The following is a 20,136-nucleotide window of genomic DNA, read 5'->3' on the forward strand; positions in this document are numbered from 1 at the left end:
AATTCCCCAAATATACATGGCCGGGAGAATTGGTTCTTTTTGTATTCTCTCTGGCAAAATTACGTAGACATGTTTGTTTTAGTTTCAGTTTGGGATTTTTTGTTTCGTTTTATTATTATTATTATTTTTTCTAAATTGCACAAAACCCACCCGTGGTTTCATGAAATTGTACCAAATTCAGCGTCAAACTTCCTCTTGGTTTCATAAACTTTTAAAACTTTCCCAAACGTCCTTATTTATTTTTACTATTTTTTTAGGCTAAATATATAAAATAAATAAATATATTTGTATTTTTTTAGGGGTTTAGAAATTGAAATTTTAAAATTTATTCATTTAGGCCAAATACCCTTAAACAAGGACTGCCGAGAGTTAGACAGACGCAAAGTTTATGAAACCACCAGTGCATTTTGTGCAATTTAGTTTTTTTTTTTTTTTTTTTTTTTTGAGAAAATAATACTTCTTTATTGATTAGTATTATTTTTTTATTTTTGTTGTAAATAAGTAATGTTTTTTTTTTTTTTGCTAACGGTTTTTTGGAGTGTAAAATATTAAAAAGGTATTATTATTTTTTTAAAGAAAAATAATAGATATTTATTTAAAATCCGATTTCAATTATTTGGATTTAAAATGATAACAAAAGATATCCTTATTAGTATTTTTCTTTTTTCTCAACTTTTTCCTCCAACTTCAATTAGTATTATAAACTTCAGCCCAAGAAATTCATTTATAAAATCAACATTCATTAAATTATTTATTTACTTAAAAAATTGATAGACACAAGTCCTAAACCCAAAAAAAAAAGAAAAAAAAAACGTGAGCGGAAATGTCTGGCTTTGGAATAAAGCTGAAGGTTTAATCTGAAGTACATTTAAGAGGATGGGGGCAGAGGCAATCAATCATAACAGGGACACGTGGAGGGTGGAGATTTTACCAAGATGGGCTACATTTTACTGCACACCACGTACTTGCCCTGCAATGCAAGATCAACACTAACATTAATAATTTTTTTAAAAAAATGAAAAAAAATCAAATTGTTCAAATTGTTTGAACCGATTTCGGTTTATTAAAAAATCAAATTAAAATCAAAATTTTCAAATTAAAGTTTTGATTTTGTTTTGATAGTTTTGATTACAATTTTGAAACCGACGATTTGGATTTGGACAGGCAATTTATTTATTTTTATTTTCTATTTTTTATAAAATTAATTTTGTTAAAAACAATTAATTTAAACTTAAATTTATTTAGATACATTGTTTATTATATAAATAATAAAAATTAATTAGATTATTATGATATAAAAAATAATTAAAATAATAAATCTAATAAATAACTAAATTTGATCAAATAATAAAAATTTATAAAATTTAAAACATGAATCATTAATAAATATTCACTTTTAATAACATTAATAGTTATTTTCCTTCTTCTTTCACCCGTCCCGATTCCAACCATGCTTCTACCGTCCCCACCAAGTTTGTATGTATACATAGAAAAATACAAAACCGCCGGTTTGAACCTGGACCCGGTTGAAACCGGCGAACCGCCGATTCGAAACCGATAGAGCTCTCCAACTGCGCGCATTTATAGCCGTTACCGGACTTCCCCTCCTTCCTAATCTCCATCCATTCCTCCATGGGGAACGACGCCGTTTTGAAGACCTGCCTCGTCGGATTAGCGGCGGCGACCTTCTTAACAGCACTCTGCACTCACTCCTTGAGGAAAGCCGCCGCCACTTACTGGATCGGAATGCTCGCTATCTGCGGCCTCCTTTTGCCTGACTGGACGTTCTTCGACCGTCCTGTTTCTCACTGGCGCACTGTCGTCGCCGATCCTCCGCCTCCGAGGAGGTAATTTAAGCTAATTGCTCATTCCGATTAATTGAATTGCAGTTTTCCCCAATTTCCGATTTGATTATTTCGGAGCAGGTTGAGATTATACCCAGTCCGAGTGTTGATATATGCCGCTGTGTACGGATTTGGCTTGCACAAGTGGTGGAGCTTCGTTTCCAGCTAAGTATAAATCAATCAATGTTGTTCGAGCTGCTCCTAGCTTCTTCAAGCCTGAAGCAACCTAGCTACGCAATACCTGCAGATACTTACGCATATATACATATTTAGAGAGAGAGAGGTGTTTGTGTTTGTGTGTCTCTTGTAACAGAAAAGAGTTTCCATAGTCATCATCTCTACTTCGTTCCAAAATTGTGTTCATCTCTGTATATGTAACATAAAATAAATAACAGTGTAGATCTCAAATTTCGCATTGGGATTTATGATGTAAGACATTCAAATTCTTTCAAGATATATGAATACTTGTATAGTTTCCTGACATTGTTAATTGCTAATTAAGAATCAGGCCGAGGAGGAGCGCAGATGATTCAAATTCGAGTAGAGTCGAGCGAGCAATTGATAAGTAAGAACTTATTGTGTGTTGTTTGTTCATCTTTGATCATCAATGTGTTCTAAATATCACTGTTTATATGCTCTCTGTTTCTTGTTTAACATTTTGATTCTTCCATATTGATGATTTCTTTCTTGTTTAGACCACTAATACCACATATTTTCTGATTTCTGTTTAGAGATCACTAAAATGATATTTGGTTTGGATCATCAAGAACATAATTCTTGTTCATCATTATAGATTTTGATTCTTCCATATTGGTGATTGTTCTTGTTTAGATCACTAGAGCTACATATTTTCTTTTTAAAGATCAATAAAATGATAATTGGGTTAGATCATCAAGAACATGTGTTTCTTTTTGGATTGAATTTGAAGGTTTAAGTTTTTTATTAAAATAATATTTCTATGCGATATCTTGTAATAGAAATAAATACTATACCTTTTAGGAACGTGAAGTCCAAACTGTAGAAAATTGAAGTTTATTACTATAAATATATATATATATATCATAGTGTTGTTACATCTAACTCAGGTCCTAACCTCCGGTCAGGGAAGTTCGGACAGGTCCCGATTCCGATTGCACAAATTTGCAGTTTGGACAGGCGGGGCGAGCCTTGGACATCATCACCAACATGTGACACCTCCTAAACGCCGCCGCCACCATCTCCTGGTGCTCTGCATCGAATGTCAGCCACGACGGCGATCTAACCACGGCAGTTGCCTGTAAGTTCAGCCGGAGCTCCAAGCTCATGGCGGCGGGAGGTACGTCGAGATTTTGCGCATCGACCCTCTGGTTAGTCCTCGTGTTTTGGAAGTATAATTTTCCCGACTGCATGCCCGAATATCACATATATATATCGATAAACTTGCATTTATATAACAAATTATTTGTGCATGTGTGTATATATATATATATATTTATTTGATGACCTTGATGTCGAGGCATCGTTGCAACTCTAATGGGAGTCGGGATTGGTAGTGATCGAGGAGTGGCGGCAGCTTTGCGGCAGCGGCGCCGCCGGAGTTTTTGGAGATGGTTTGATCATCCCATTTCCTCTTCTTGGATAGAGACTCACAAGGTAAGATCATTTCTTTTGTTCTTTCTTTGTTGTTGATGGTTATGAAGAAATGAGTAGGTCTAGGCAATTTAAGGATCTTAGAGAATAGATGTAGTTAGCCGATGGTGGTAAGAATTCCTTGAAAATCTTTGTTGGGTGTGGGGAGATATATATATAGACACGATATATATGCATAAATAAAAAAGGGATTTTAAGTTTTATAAAAATTTAAAATAGTAAAAAATGGAATATTTTATACTCTTCAAATGTTTTGGTACTTTTTTTTCTTTAAATAAAAGTGAATATTATTTATTCCTCTCTAGTTGTGAATATTAATTATTCCTCCCTAGTTTTTCATTAGATTGGTATTATATAGTATATATATACTTATATAGTGTCTATTTTATCCTCGATAATGTGAAAAAGTAAAAACTATGAGTATTTTTTAGTTTATAATTACTTTTATCAAAAATAGTAAAATAGAAAATTTACTCGAGTATTATTTTATCTTATATAGTAAAAAAATAAAAATAAAATATATTTTTTACGAGAACTTAAAAAAAAGTTTAAATAAATTTGGCACTTTTTGTATGTTTCAATTTTGGAGGTTTGGATTTTGAGTTGGGATTTGAATATTAAAAATTTTGAATTTGAATAGTTGTATGATGTGATATAAATAGGTGTTGATGTGATGTTTTGAATGTAAAATTGATTTTTAGTATAATATAAAAAATGAAAAATAGGTATTTAATTTGATATTTTTTTTTTGAAAAAAATGGGATGAAAATCCAATCCCCCAAACAAACACACCCTTAATGCATTTGTAAGTTTTGGTTAAGATTCTATTTATATAATTAATTTTTGTAATATTTTTTCTTATCAAAACTTTCCACATATTTTTAGACAGATTTATGACAATTATGCACAATCGCATTTGCCAATGTCTATGTACTAATAATAATAAGTTAGTTAAACTATATATAAATAAATTATTATTATTATTACGTTGAAGGGAAGGAGATGTCTATAAGAAAAGGTGGATAAATTGTTCTTTTTTATTTTCTCTCATTTTTAATACAATTTTTTTTTTTTATCAATATATATATATATATATATTCACAAAATATTTCAAAAATACCTAACCATAAAAATCTCCTAACACTAAGCAAGAACAAGGTAGTAGTATTAATGAATAGATGCACGTGATCTTGATTGATTGAACTAAACATAAACCTCGTTATTAATGCCATGTGGGTGTGCCCTTATTAAATTAAACTTGATTACTTCCTCCGTCCCAGATACCATGTCCACGTTGCCGTTTTTGTCTGTTCTACGTACTATGTCACTCTCCTTTTTTTTAAAATGATTACACACTTTAATCTCATTTTAAAATTTAAAATTTTATTTTTTTAATTTAAATTAAACTAATTAGTTATCTTAATCTTAATTTATAATTATTTATATTATAGGATAATTATTTTTACTAATACTTAATTATCTACTAATTATACCCATTCTAAAATACTGTGTCTACAGTGTAGCAAATAAGGTATATTATTAAATATATATATATATATAGGAAAAATAGTTTATTTGGAATTTCATTTATTTATTAATTTATTATTGGTAAACCGGACAATATTAATTACATGGTTGAATCTATCTATCGCCATTAAATATCATTATTAATTATTATAAATGCTCACAACTGCCCTTAGCCACTATTTATTAATTAACAACCACATTTAATTATCACCTATAAATATTATTTATTTATTTATTTATTGCATTCATTATCAATTTATAGAATTTGTACCACAAAATATATCAATTTTATTTTTATTTTTTGCATCCATTATCGATTAAATAAATTTGTACTCACAAAAAATATCAATTAAAAATTTTCGAAGTTCAAATAATTAAGATTAATAAAGAGCAATACAAGTAGTAATAATAATAGCATAAACCAGGTTATTAAAGTTACATGTATTGTAATTAAATAAATATACACCATTTGTGTATATCATAATACTTATTCCGTAACTATATATTCATTTGCGTTTTACACAGAATTTTAAAAATATTAGTATTATATTGGGATATAGTAGGAATAAAATAGAAATGACTAAAATAACCTTATTAGTATTATGTGATATAAATGTAACGACATTTGTATAATATATTGTAAGTTTAATGTTAAGTAGATAGTATAATTACTAAAAGAAATAAATACTTTGTTACGGGATTGACTAAAATAAAAAAATGAATACTTTGTTACTAAACGGAGAGAGTATAATTCTTTTCATCTTAATAATATTTAAATAAATCATTCAAAAATAATATAGACGTATTTTATGAAAAAAAATAATTAAATAAAAGTATTAAATGAAAATATATTTATTAATTAGTAGCACTAGTATATATTCACTGTCTCTCAAACATTCTACAATATATACTTTTTTACCAAATATATTGAAATATTTTTAAATAAAAAATAATTTAATATACTTAATTCCTATATTATACTTTATTTGAAATAAAAAATATATATATTTTTTTCTTTCATTATATTATTTAATTTCTAAATTATTTTATTTACCACTATCAATTTAAACTTTTATGCTGATAACAAATATTGCATTATATTTATAATATTTAAAATAAAAAGCGTAGTAATTAATTAGAGTATTAACAAGTTTAAGATGTAATGTTGGTATCTTTGAATTCCATATATTCCTTCGGCCATTAAATATATATCCGTAATAAAAATAAAGTAAGAATGATTAAAATAATTTTATTAATATTTTATGATATAATATTAATGATATTTGTATAATATATTATAAATTATAAAAATATTCGTAATATTAAGTAGATAATATAATTACTTTTTAAAAAAATACTTTCTTATATAATAGGCTAAAATGAAAAAAAAAAAAAAATTACTGATGGAGTAAATAAAATTGCAGTTTGCTTTTTTTTTTAAAAAAAAAAAAAAAAACAAATGAGAGTATTAACAAGTTGAGTGGAGCATAAGTTATCAGAATGCTTTATGATCGTGAAATTATGGATTCAAATTTTGGACGTTGACTTGCCTATTGAGTCTAGTTTGATTAGTCGAAGTTTAGCCAATGCGCTTTTGTTCTAATAATATTATATATTATATATTCTCTCCCTATATAAAAAATACACTCAAAAACTTTTGAATACAGAGATTAAAACAACAATATTTTAAGGGTGTGTTTGTTTGGGGGATTTAATAAGATTTCTACTATTCATCCAATTTTTTCCCCCCAAAAACATCAAATCAAACACCTATTTTTCATTTTTTATATTATACTAAAAATCAATTTTACATTCAAAACATCACATCAACACCTATTTATATCACATCGTACAACTATTCAAATTCAAAATTTTTACTATTCAAATCCCAACTCAAAATTCAAACCCCCAAACAAACACACCCTAATGTTATTTTTGTATTTTGTTGACAAAAAAAATAAAAATATAATTGAAAGATAAACAATAAAAATACCATTTTCTTATTTAGTAACTGTACTATATACTTAACATAATTAATACATTTACAAATTTCAATATATAACACAAATGTCATTACTAAATCAATATAATACTAATATTAAAAAATATACATGCAAAAAGTAAATATTACCCTTATTTCGGGACGGAGGTAGTAATATATTTCACTAAAAATGATATGAGAGATAAGTGGTACTCCCTCCATCTCATTTATTGTGTCCACTCTATACCACTCCGTCCGTCCCAACAGAGTTGTTTTGTTTTTCTATTTTCGTTCGTCCTTATTTACTAATCGTGATCCCCACTTTATAACAAAATTATTCAATACATTTTCAAACTACTCTTAATTATTACTCTAACGTACTTTTTAAAATCATTCAAAAAAGAGTATTTTAGTTTTTTAACTTCTACTTTATACCCACTTTAAATAAAATACTATTATTTTTTAATTTCCGTGCTCACTCCCAATAAGACATCTTTTTTTGAGCTGAGGGAGTAATATATTTTAATTTTATTTTAAATTTTTTATTTCATAATTTAAATTATAGTAATTAATTATTTTAATTATAAAAAATAATTATTTTTATTAATATATTTAAATTACTTATTGATTATATCCTTTCTAAAATTCTATATCTACAATAAAAGAAGCATCATAGCCAAATAGGAGAGAGTAGTATATTTTACTAAAAATGACATGAACTTACTTCTCGCGAAGGAATACAACGTAAGATAAATATATTTATGAAACAATATTCTATAACATACATATACCTTAAAATTATTTGGCTATGTAAAATTACATTAATACCCTTTATCTAATAATCTATTTTCTTTCTTACCTTTTTCCAAAAAACTATATTAATATAATTATTTATTTTGTTATAAATATTTCATTCAACATTAAGTTTTTTATTGACTATTATTGAAATAATACAAAATAAAAGTAATTAATACATATGAACATTCACTCTTGTTTATTTATTTTACTCCTTTGTGACTGTATTATTGAAATAATAATCAATTAGTATAGTAAAAGAATAAAATACTTTACTATTTGTGTAAAGAATACTACTAATATATCTTAAAATACAATTGCTAATAATGATATAAGTTCTGTATTTTCTGAAAATAATTCATACTCCATTCATCCTATTTATCATACATACCTTTTTCGTTCCACTTATTTTGTTATTTAAAAAAAAAAATTATACACTTTAATCTTATTTTAAATATTTTATTTTTTTTTTAATTTTAATTAAACTAATTAATTATTTAATCTTAATTTATAATTATTTATATTATACAATAATTATTTTTAGTAATACATTCTTAATTATTTACTAATCATAGCCCTCGTAAATTCTTGTGTTTATATATATATATATATAGTAGGCAAGCAACTAGTGTGTATATATATATATATATATAGTATACCTTTATTTGACCAAATCTCTGCTCTAAAAATATACCATGCTTGTTTTCTTCTTTTTATTTGTCCATAAAAAAAAAATATTTTATTCATTAAAATTAAATCTCCACCTCAAACAAATAAACAAATACTGATAGAACAACAATAAATACACACAGATTTCATACATAACACAACACAACATATACTCACAATCATTATTTCTTCACATAATTTTCATATGACTCTGGCAATAATTTTTCTATTCCTAAATCACATTAAATTAAACCTCCTAAAAACTAACTACTAAACATTAATCATTATTATTATTATTGCACCAAAGAATAGTATAAAAAAGAATCAACATTCTTCACAATCATACCCTTAGAAAAAACATCAAAAAAAATAAAAAGGAAGTTACCTGGCTCCGACAACGTCGACGGTGTTACGGGATCTTAATCGATCTTAATCGCCTCTGCCCGCCTCGTCGATCATGAGGTCATTTCTCCATAATCAAGTCTACGAATGGCACGTGGCGTCCCGGCTTGAGCTCGCGTCTCCAAACGAGACAGTCGCAAGAGACTTCGACGCCCAATCCCGGGCGTTCTTGGCACCTCCCTGTAAATGGTGTTTCCTCCGCGGTGAATTGAGGAACTGCACGGCGTGGTTGAGGTACGCTAGAGCACTGAGATTCATGCTCGTCGCGCACCTCCGCCACGCCGACTGGGTGCATCGTCGGAGCGTCGGGAACGTTAGATGGAGCAGTCGAAGAATGACGAATATTGTCGCCAGTGTTAGATATGTTTCCTGCTGGAACAGATTCTCCGGAGATTTCGCCCACGGGAACGGGCAGGCCTCCGGGGAACTGCTTTTTTGCTTTCCGTCGTCGTCTCCCGAACATTCGATCTTGTCGAGCGACACTTTGATCGAAGATCTCTTTATGCCTGGAAACGGAAATTAGCTAGACAAGATGGATGAAATTATGGATGTTAAAGACATATAATTGCAGTTAAAATAGCGTTCTTAGGCCATCTTCAACCCATCAACTCCATTTATTCAGTTGCTACAGTAATTTTACTCCAGCCATAACTCTATTTTTCCCTATTATTCTTCAAATATTCAATTTTTCTTATTATTTTAAACAACTTTTTATTTTTATAATTTTAAATAAATTTTTTTAAAATTTTAAAAAATAAAAATTAAATTTAAAAATCAAATTTATAATTTTAAAAATTAAAAAAAATTAAAAATAAAATAAAATACACCATAAATGGCATTTGCCATGGTGTTGCACTGTAGCAAACACCAAAAATGGTGTTGCAAATGGCGTTGGGTTGGAGCTTGGTGGCGGCAAAAATGGAGTTGAGACGGCATAAATGGGGTGTGGTTGGAGATGGCCTTATAAGTCATATGTTATTATTATTAAGAAATACTACCTCTGTCCAGCTTTAAAAGTCTCATTTACTTTTTGTGTATTGATCTTTGAATATTAATTATTACATCAACACGTAGTACAAATTTAAAAAAAAAAAATTCAAAAATCCTTCAATTAGTATTATAATTTGTACAAAAAATTAAAAATATTTTTCATGTTAAGTACAATGACGCAAAGGATAAATGTGACCTTAGAGGCGGATACAGAGAGTAGTTTAAATGAAATGTAGCGGAAACTAAAGCACCAACAAGTAACAAAAGCATAGACAATCGAAAAATAGACAGGGCCATAGGGCGAAAGATTAGCACCAAAAACCCGAGATTTTATTATTGTGAGAAGGCATAATTGGAAAACTTGGTGATTGTTCATTTTGCAGCATATGTCATTCTCTTGACTGTACAATCTCTAAAATTTCTTCGAAAACATAGCATCATATATCAATTTTTCATACAAAATATCACATCTGACAATTAATTCAAAACACCAAAACAACACACATAAACCCCAAGTGTACGAGTGTTTTTTTTCTGTTTTTTCTTATATTGGGGTTGTTTGTCCAACAAAATTTTCACCTAACATGATTCTCAATATATATAGTAGTATATATTTTATTTTCTCACAAAATATCAGCATTCTATACAAAATATTATTTTTTATATTATTTAAAAACTCAAACTAAAATATTTAACAAACACACCCATTGTTTCGGCATTGTACAATCTATGTTAAAATTACTTTTTTTCACCAAATCCAAAATCTTTTTTTATTCAGAATATTACATTCAATATCATATTTTCTATTTTAAACATCACATCAAAAACATACTTTCCCAGTTTCTATGCAAATTTTCAAATTCAAAACACCCCAAACACACCATAAATTATTGTGCTAAAATAAGCAAAACTACAGCACAAATCATCATAGACTTGAGCGAGGCAAGATTATGCAGAAAATATATCAAAAAACTAATAACAACACTGGGTTTGTTCACTTTGTGTTTTTGAATAGATGCGTTTTCTATGTTAAGACACAGCGAGTTATATTGGTTGAATTTTTAGTGAATAAAATATATATTACTATATATCTATTGGGTTAACGGGTGTAGATTATATTTTCTTTAATAATATTTATAGAGACTTGTACAACCCAAAAACAGTATGTGAACAAACCCACAACTATTTTTTTCACACAATAGAATCTAATGGTATTTTTTCTTAAAAGAAGTGTAATTAGGAATCCGTACCGGTAAATTCATCGTAGAAGGAGATGAGAGAATCCACGGTGCGAGAGCCCTGATACTTTACGCGCATCGTGGAGTTCATGAGAAACAAAGAAGGAAATCCATGAACTCCGTACTTAGACAAAATGCTGCAACATCAACAAAATCAGCTATGTCAATCCAATCAAGAATACGACAACATCAATACATCATTAAAAAAAATAAATACATAAAGGAGGCAATGAATGTCCAACCTCGGCCTTACGGACGATTCTTCAATCGAAAAATGAGGAATCGAAGGGAAAACATAGGACAACATAGCAAAGCTTGGCCTAAATGCTCCGGAGAACGAACACCACGACGAATAGAAGAGAATCGCAACATAATCAATTTCGTTTTTGTGTACGACATTTAGCGCCTTTTGCAACGTCGCTTCATCCCCCTACAAAATGGAAAGTTATCAAACCACAATTGTGTTTGTTTAGAGGAGTTTTGGAGGTTATGTTCTTTTGTGGATTTTACCACATATTTATTTTTACTATTCAGATTCTTCTCCCTCCAAAAATATCAAATCAATCGGTTACTTTTCTTTTTTTATATTATATTATAAATCTGTTTTACATTCAAAACATCACATCAACATCTATTTATATCACATCAAACAATTATACAATTTCAACATTTTTCTATTAAAAAATTCAAACAAAAAACGCCAAACCCACAAACAAACACACCCGAAGATTTTTACTATTCACCATAATCTTTAACCACCAAAACATCAAAATTCAAATCAAACAAGTATAATTTTGTTTTTTATATTACACTAAAATCAATTTTACATTCAAAACATCACAGTTGTTTATATCACCATCATATAAGTATTCAAACTCAAAGTTCTTACCATTCATAATCCAAACCCCAAACAAACACAAAATGTTCGATTGTTTATTTGTGTTTTCGACCTTATTTCGATTTCATCAATGATCAATTCTACCATAACAATATAGCATATGGTTTTTCTCCAAATAAACAACATTACCGATTCTTCATTCTAAAATTTTCACATAAAAAATTCCCAAAACCTATCCATGTTGATTATCTGCATCTCCAAATTCCCTAATTCTCTTGCAAACTAATCATCAACAAAGAATCTCTCAAGAAATATTACTAACTTGAACTGAATCGTAGAACATCAAATCATATATATATATATATATATACATGAAGAGAAAAGGAAGTCTTTTTCAGAAGCTATTAATCGAAATCTACTTAGTCAAAGAAATTCTACTGAACTCATATGATACAAAAACAACTCATGCTTCCACAAATCGTATCGATTCACACACAGAATAAAAAATAAGGAAACGAGTAGAAAACCTAAAAGAAAAATCGAGCAAATCAGAAGTTTTAAACAAAAATACATACCTCAATCACACCCGTAGAATAAGAAAACTCGGAGGCGGTCAAAGAACACGAATCGTCTTGAGGAGAGAGGATGAAGTCTTTGACGGATTTGAGCGGACAGAGAGGCGGATGCAGCAAAACCCTAACGGAATCGGCGGAAGCCAATCCGAAGAAAAGGAGAAACAGCAGCAACAATCCAGTAAGGCGGACGACTGCCATTCTCCTGGCGGCGGCGGCGGAAGAGCAGATCGGAATCAAGGATGGAAGTAGACGGTGGTGGGGGGTAAGATGCGCACCCGGCTCATTTTAGCACCCGCCCCTTCCTTCACCCTTTTTCTTTCCCGTCGGATGCTTCCTTCCACTCTTTTTCCACTTTATTTTTATTATTTATTATTTATATATTTATATAAGATTCAGGGTTAAGGCTACGTGTGGGTTTTTGGGTTTTAAAGGCAGCAGTTCGTACATAACTATCCCATATATAATTAATCTCCAAATCAATTTAAATTCACTTATTTTTTTCATTATTTTAACACTAAAAATTCGCATAGAAGAAATTATGTCATCATATGTTAAAAAATAAATAAATAAATAGTTACATAGCTGAAATGATACCTGATAGTATATTATATAAATGTTTATAACACCATATATTATTTGCTTCTTAGACTACGATTATTGGACGAATGCATTATTTTTAAGTTTAAAAAATACTTATAGTTACAAACACGTGGCTAGTTAAGTATTTTTCGTATAAAAATATATTAAAAAAAATCAAAAAATAATATCCAATAATACGAGCGGAAATCTGAATAGATGACGGAAATGGGTGTTTGTGGATCGAGTCGGCTAGCGTGTGGTCAACAGCGGGAGTGAAACTACGGACACGGCCCAGCTGGAAATTATGATGGGTGTTTGTGAGGGAAATCGGATTTAAAATTTGGATAAAATGGAAATTGTGTGGAGAAAATAAATTTAATTTAATCAATAAATTTTATATATGCTAATAATTTATAATTTGTTTGAACATAATAAATAATATATATATATATTGTATATCATTTATATATAATTTGTTAATTATGAAAAAAAAAATATTAGATTAGTTTCTATTCAGAAATAAACAAATATTTATATAAGGAGTATGTTACAAATAAATAGATCATTAAAATAAGAGACCATTCCATTGTTTTTTTTTTTTTTTTTAATACATCAATTAAAATTAATCATTAAATTAACAATAAAATTAGAGTTGGAACCAAAATGAATAATAAATAGTTTCTATACAAGAACGATTACTGTGTTGAAATGATAAACATATAAAATATAATTTAACAGTATATATGCTAATAATTTTTATAATATATATTTGTTAATATATAGTGCATGTTCTACCTTTTGTGCCTTGTCTTAATATATTTTTCTGAAGTTAATAATAATATTTATGGTATAAACTATTATCATATCATATAGTATTAATGTAACTATTATATATTACATTAATTTATTTTTTTAATAAAATATATAAAATTTAAAATGTATATCGACTTTAGATCCGAGTCAGAATCCAATTTTATGTTGAATTCTTAAGACATATAAAGATATTCCAAACCTATCTAATTTTATCGGGTATACTTTGGTCGGATCCAAATATAACCGAATCCAAATATATCAAGACCGATTCAAATTTAGAATCTAACTATGTATTTGGATCGGGTCTACCCGACCCATAAAAAACTCATTGCCATCTTAGTTAAGCCGCCCTACACATGCAAGTGTCAAGTCAAAAATAAATAAAATAAATAAACCAAAAGCGTGACATTTTATATGGCGTCAATAATAATAATAAAAATAATAATTACAAGGCCCCCTATGTCTTCCTTACGGCAACATAGGATCATAACAATAATAATAATAATAATAGTGTGAGATTGTTTTCTTTTCTTTTCTTCCCTGTGTTCGTTTAATCTGTGTTGTTGTCGTTGTTGTTCTCTTCTTAGTTCATTTTAAAACTATCACTCTACTGAGAGAGAGAGGAAACCTTACTTGCAATATTATCTCAACCCAGAAAAGAATGTGAATAATATAGAGCGACGGCGGCGACGACGAACAACGAGAGGCTCATCATCGACCCGACTGTCGTTTTATAAACGGCTTCTGGCAGATGAGGAGCCTCTCGTCGCTATTACTCTGGATTTCGACGACGCGGCTGTCCCATTTCAAATGGGTCGTAAGAGACCGCGCGAACTCGATCAGTCGGGTGCTGTCTTTCAGAATCACCCACCCCTGCGACGACGATCGAACCCGATTAGACGATCGATTCGATCATCGCCAAAGATAGATGGCGAACCCAACGAAATTACGATAAAATACGTGAAAAATGTGGTTAAACTTGTATACCTCCGGGCGAAGTAAACGATCGATCTCGACGAACAAATCGAGCATCTGGCATCTCGGATACTCCGTGAATTTGAGACTGAGAAGGCCTTCGGCGTGAACGAGATCGTACGTTCTCGGATACGTAGGAAACGGCTCGCACCTGCGCGTAATGACGGACAATGTTAGAAGAAAAACAGACTGAAACCGATGAGTCGAGGTATGAGCTATAAAATTTTACCAGTCGTGTAGCACGCCGACGAATCCCCTGTCAAAAATTAATGGTAGAGTGTTGGGTCCGGTAGTCGGGACGACGTTCATGACCCAAACCGATTTCGCGGCTTCTAACAGGGCAGCATTGAACCCGCCGAAGCGCGCATTCATGTCCAAGACGTTTCGGAGCATGTTGTAAGGTGGAGACGGATCCTCGTCGCCAGGTCGTTTAGGATGGTCCGAAAATATTAGCGGCGAGAGAAGAGACCAGTAGTTTTGGACCACTGAGTTCCAGTTTATCGCATCCTCGGAAAACTCGTCGGAATGCAAACCTGGGAGAAGATCATCCATGAGACAACAATGTTTTCAGTTTCGGAATAGATCAGGAGGTAATAATAAAGTCGTACCGTGAACTCGAAGTTCCGACGAATTCAATTTAGCCTGCGAAGGCCATTTCTTTCGTTCTTCGATAGGGACCCATCGACGACTCTGAGTTCCTGCTATGCACGACTGGAGCGGTCGATAATGCGGCGATTCGATATCGTGGCCTTTGCTGCAGAGTGAGAGGGAGCTAGTTTTTCTGCAGACAACACGACGACTCGTTAGGACAGTGTTCATCCGATGATAAGGTTGTCGATATATGTAATTTTTGGACAGTATTACCTTCCCGAATAGCAATCTAGTTTGCTCGTTTTCTTCCACACGACGGTTTCGTCTTGCTGAGGCAAAATATCCCAGCAGAGGCTTTCTGCCAGCAATTGGACTCGATTCCATTTCTCGACATTAGCTTTGTTCCGAAGCGAGCGATGAGAATTTATCAACGGGTGAGTCCACACAAAGTATCCACCTGGTCTCAATAAACGATCGACTTCAACCAAGAATATGCCGTCTGCAGCACAATAAATACCGACCACAAATTAGTAGATTTTCTCAGACGAGTCAAGTTTTTCATATTAATCTTCTTTCGTCGCCATTCATCCAAAGTTGCAATCAATATGGATAATCATATAGTAGAATAGTCCCGTATGGCCGTATACACAATATAACCATTTACACAAGTCCTTGCATATTAATTTCGACGCCATGAACGGGGATAATCTAGTAATTTTACATCTGTCCTATTGCGATCACATGAATCATCAAATATGAGAAGTAATCGTACTTGAAAGCGACTAAAAAGAAACTAAAGCAAAGGGAATCGGTAACTAGGAGTCGGAAGGAGATTTTATGAGCAAGATAGTAAATCAAATGGGCCTTTTGGAATTTTATAGTAGATTAAAAATTAATAGTATTTCGTTAGTCAGTGAAAATGTAAGAGTTTTTGACATTTTTTTCATTTGACTTTATGTATATAATAATTATACGTACAATGGTATGTTTTTAATTTAAGTAAAAGTTATGGTTATTTTGGTATTAGTGTATGATTATTATTATTATTTTTTTAAATAGCAAATGAATACTTTGAAGTGGGACAAACAAAAATAGTAAAAAAAGTTATTTTGAATTGGGATGAAGTGAGTATATAGTATGGAAAACAGAAATGCCGAAGCCATTCTTAGTCCCGGGAACTAAAAGCTTAGATGGCATCTAGTATACCTTTTGTTCATAACATAACATGCTAACAAATAATTTTGCATAGCTGAGAAATTATAACAAATCAACTCTCTAAAACCAGCAATATCCATAAATAGAAGAGTAGTTTATAATAAGTTCCCATAGTTTTTGAGCAAATGTTCCGGAAGGAGGCAAACATTTTCAAAGCATTTTAACACTAAAGTTCCCGGAAATAGGTCAAGTAAAAAGAATTTGCCAAATAGATTGCATCGAGAGGTGAAAACATAATTCGTAAAAATGACGGCAGAAAGAACAGTACCTTTTTCATCCCACTCCACATTGCATCTTGCACAATGTACCATGTCGAATGACACAGTTGGATACGGCAACTGCTTTGAAGTAAATGAGCCGATCATTGCAGGAAGACCTCTTTCCAGTGTTAGTTGAACTTGACTCCCTGATGTCTCGTAACTTGCTAGACACATGGTCAATAGTTGGTGCGAAGATAGATGTGCACCGAAACTACCGTAACCACATGCAATATCCAGGATTGTTCGAATCTGAATTAGATCATAAAATAATAAGCAATTCAGTCATAAGGTCAAAAATAATAGCAGAAACTTGAAGGTAATCGACTGAAAATAGCATATAAAGCTCGTTCACATGAATATGCCAAATAGCTAATTAGTAGATAACAGTAAGATCACACTCTACAAGGTTCTTTATTTAATCCTTTTTTTAATGTTTGGGATTGTTAAAATTATATTCAGTATCTTAAAACTGTTCTACCCTTTTAAATGAACGGCGTCGAGAATATTAGCAAGCAGCAAGAACTACTAAGATATATGATACATGCATTTTCAGAACTTGTACGGTGCCGGAGATAATCAGAGTATGAAGGCCAACTCTATATGACCAATCGAGTAATTACAACATGTACTGAAAATATCTTGCCGGTATATAATTGAAAGAAAATAAGGTTAACTCCCACTTACTCCTGCATTTGTAAAGTAGGATACATTTCTGAGCCCAATAATCTCGGCAATTTGATGAGAGTAGTCTTCAACATCAAATGTAGAAGAAACCGAACGAAATGAAATCTGCTCTTCATCCAACATCATCATTCTGCAATTGCAAGACTTGTCACTATAAAATTCTGATCCTAGAGTCCGCCTCCGTGGAAAAATCCAGGGCATAAGAAAATGTAGAAAACAACAAAAACATAAGATTGCTTTTACCTCTTTGTTAAACTTCCCGAAGATAGAACCTCCTGTGCCGTAATATTAACATTTGCAAACCAGATGATATCTCGTCCAGTAGGCCACCGAAGAGGAATTTTATAATTGACAGGCGGAAGAACCAAGCAATCCTGCTTTAAACCGTGCAGGCAATGGCGGTCATACTCTTCACCACCGGAAAATCCAAGTGCACGATTCTCTGAAACATTGAAGCAAGGAACGTAGTTTTCCAAGTACTGGGAACAATAATCCAATTCACTCAGCCTTGAAGAACCAAGAGAGAGCTCCCCTATATCATACAGATCCGAAACCAACTGTTCTTGAAGGCGCCTATATCTGTGAAATATTTGTCCTCTAGTCGTAGATGTAATGGACATCGTCCACCAGAAAGAACCCGTAACAGCAACAATGACTATCACCACTAAACTGAATTGGAGCAAAGAGAGTGTCACTCTATGTGGACTCCTCAAGGGACCGGTGCTAAAGGGATCGGACATGAATCCATTCTCATTCAAGCTGTGTTTAGAAGATAAATTATCTGCAAAAAAATATCTAAAAGGGAATTTGGTAGAGAAATGCATATGATCAGCTCCATTCGATCGACTTTGAGCCATGTCTTCCTTGTCTCTCTTTTCTTTCATTTGGGCATCCTCCCATAAATCATATTTGTTACCCGAAAACCGGCCACCACCACCATATACACCTCTATGAAGTGGCCTTGACATTTCGAAACCTAAAAGAATAGCCATATAAAAAAAATGTGAACCAAATTGTACAATATCCTTCCTTCATAGAACTGAACAATATATAATTAGCAATGAACAGCTAAGATTTGATTTTAAAAAATTGCTAATTCACTCTCCCTTCCATAGATCTGTTCAAAATCATACAGTAGATCTCCCTAACCAAAAAAGGCAGATTCACATACCATAATTTCACAAAAACAAATGTATCCAACAAAATTAAAGAGCATTGACAGTGTGCATGCCACTTAAAGTAAAAAGCAGAAATGGAAAACCGATCATCGGCAGCAAACTAAACAGACAAATTTCTAAGGAAACTAAATCAATTTCCAGCACACGATGAGCTGTTCGCCTTCACCACGAAGTACCTACAGATAAGCTAGGGGAAATCACACTGAAAAAAAACACAAAAATCACTTCAAATTCACCACAATCGCAGAGAATAAGCAAAAATTTCAGATCAACAACGTGATAAAAACGAATCGCTGGAGCAATGAATCAGAAAACAAAATCGAAACAAGCAACAACGAAACAGGCGTTCATTTTCGACGATTACCTCAAAAGATCCCCTCGATTTCAGCCTAATCTTCTGCCGATTCTCGTGAATTCCACACGAGCACAAACTTATCCGTCGTCTCCACCATTCCGCAATCCCCAATCTCCTTCGCCCCCCTCCTTCACACACCAAACGCAATCCTCCTCAGCTGCAATTTCGTACGCGGATTCCGTCCCTTCTCCAGAGAATGCGAGGCGGAAGAGACAGCAACTGTATGGAGACAAAGAGAGGATATAGGTGTGCCTCACAGTGTGTGTATACATACATACATATATATATATATAGATACACACAAGTGTGTATGTATCTATCTCTACTGTGGATCCAATCTTACCTGCAGAGGTAGCTCGTGAATGTGAAGGAAGACACTGTAATTTCATACACAACAAATTAATAAATTACTAATTTTTAATATATATATTAAGAATATTATAATGAGAAATATTAACCGCAAAAGGGGGGCATTAATTATACAGCTTTTTTTTATTATTATATAATTATCAAATAAGTAAATCATTTATATTTTAAAAATAATAAAAATTGAGGAATTAAGTTGTAGCGTGGCTAAACCCTCGACTCCGAGTTTGTTGTTTTAGGCCATGTTTCTTTTCTAAAATTTTTCAAATTTTATTATTTCAATTCTGTATTTTTTTTAAAAAATACTCACTTTCAGAACTATAGTTTGGATTGTATTTGTCACAAAATTTAAAAAATATTAATATTATATTGGTAGTTGGTAGTGTGTAAAAAATGCTGATAAAAATTTTTTTGTCCTTTTGACTGTATTAGTGTAAAAAATAGTGATAATTGTGTAATAATAATGATATTTTATAGTGATATGATTATTTATGGAAATGAGACTATTGTTTTTGTACAAACAAAAATAGTAAACAGTACTATTGTATTGGAACGGATAGAGTATTTTTTTCTTATAAAATATTTCATTAAATATTATTTTCATATCAAACTCAAATCAAATTTTTTCCAAA

The 20,136-nt window shown here is 31.3% G+C and overlaps 2 protein-coding genes and 1 pseudogene across 2 annotated transcripts; 1 reads left to right on the top strand and 2 right to left on the bottom strand.

Annotated features, from left to right (window-relative positions):
• The first annotated feature begins 1,632 nt into the window (after positions 1-1,632).
• LOC127248283 (signal peptidase complex-like protein DTM1) lies at positions 1,633-2,281 on the top strand. Its single transcript, XM_051270561.1, has 2 exons — positions 1,633-1,847; positions 1,926-2,281. Exons 1-2 carry the CDS (start codon positions 1,633-1,635, stop codon positions 2,011-2,013), a joined length of 303 nt encoding a protein of 100 aa, XP_051126518.1. The 3' UTR covers positions 2,014-2,281.
• Positions 2,282-2,857: 576 nt separating this feature from the next.
• Positions 2,858-3,641, bottom strand: LOC127248282 (uncharacterized). Its single transcript, XM_051270560.1, has 2 exons — positions 3,328-3,641; positions 2,858-3,226 (listed from the first exon to the last, which is right to left on the bottom strand). The coding sequence occupies exons 1-2, from the start codon at positions 3,484-3,486 to the stop codon at positions 2,933-2,935; spliced, it is 453 nt and encodes a 150-aa protein (XP_051126517.1). The 5' UTR covers positions 3,487-3,641; the 3' UTR covers positions 2,858-2,932.
• A 4,925-nt stretch (positions 3,642-8,566) lies between these two features.
• LOC127248257 (probable pectin methyltransferase QUA2) lies at positions 8,567-19,410 on the bottom strand (annotated as a pseudogene).
• Positions 19,411-20,136: the final 726 nt, after the last annotated feature.

The sequence above is a fragment of the Andrographis paniculata genome, unplaced genomic scaffold, assembly GCF_009805555.1.
Source record: "Andrographis paniculata isolate CXL003 unplaced genomic scaffold, ASM980555v1 Contig33END, whole genome shotgun sequence".
Lineage (NCBI taxonomy): Eukaryota > Viridiplantae > Streptophyta > Magnoliopsida > Lamiales > Acanthaceae > Andrographis > Andrographis paniculata.

Bases quoted from the DNA above. Each gene is read 5' to 3' on its own strand.
- LOC127248283 (XM_051270561.1), top strand. From the start codon at position 1,633: ATGGGGAACGACGCCGTTTTGAAGACCTGCCTCGTCGGATTAGCGGCG. The intron at 1,848-1,925 runs GTAATTTAAGCT...ATTTCGGAGCAG, and splicing joins GATCCTCCGCCTCCGAGGAG to GTTGAGATTATACCCAGTCC.
- LOC127248282 (XM_051270560.1), bottom strand. From the start codon at position 3,486: ATGATCTTACCTTGTGAGTCTCTATCCAAGAAGAGGAAATGGGATGAT. The intron at 3,227-3,327 runs GTCATCAAATAA...TCGGGCATGCAG, and splicing joins AACGATGCCTCGACATCAAG to TCGGGAAAATTATACTTCCA.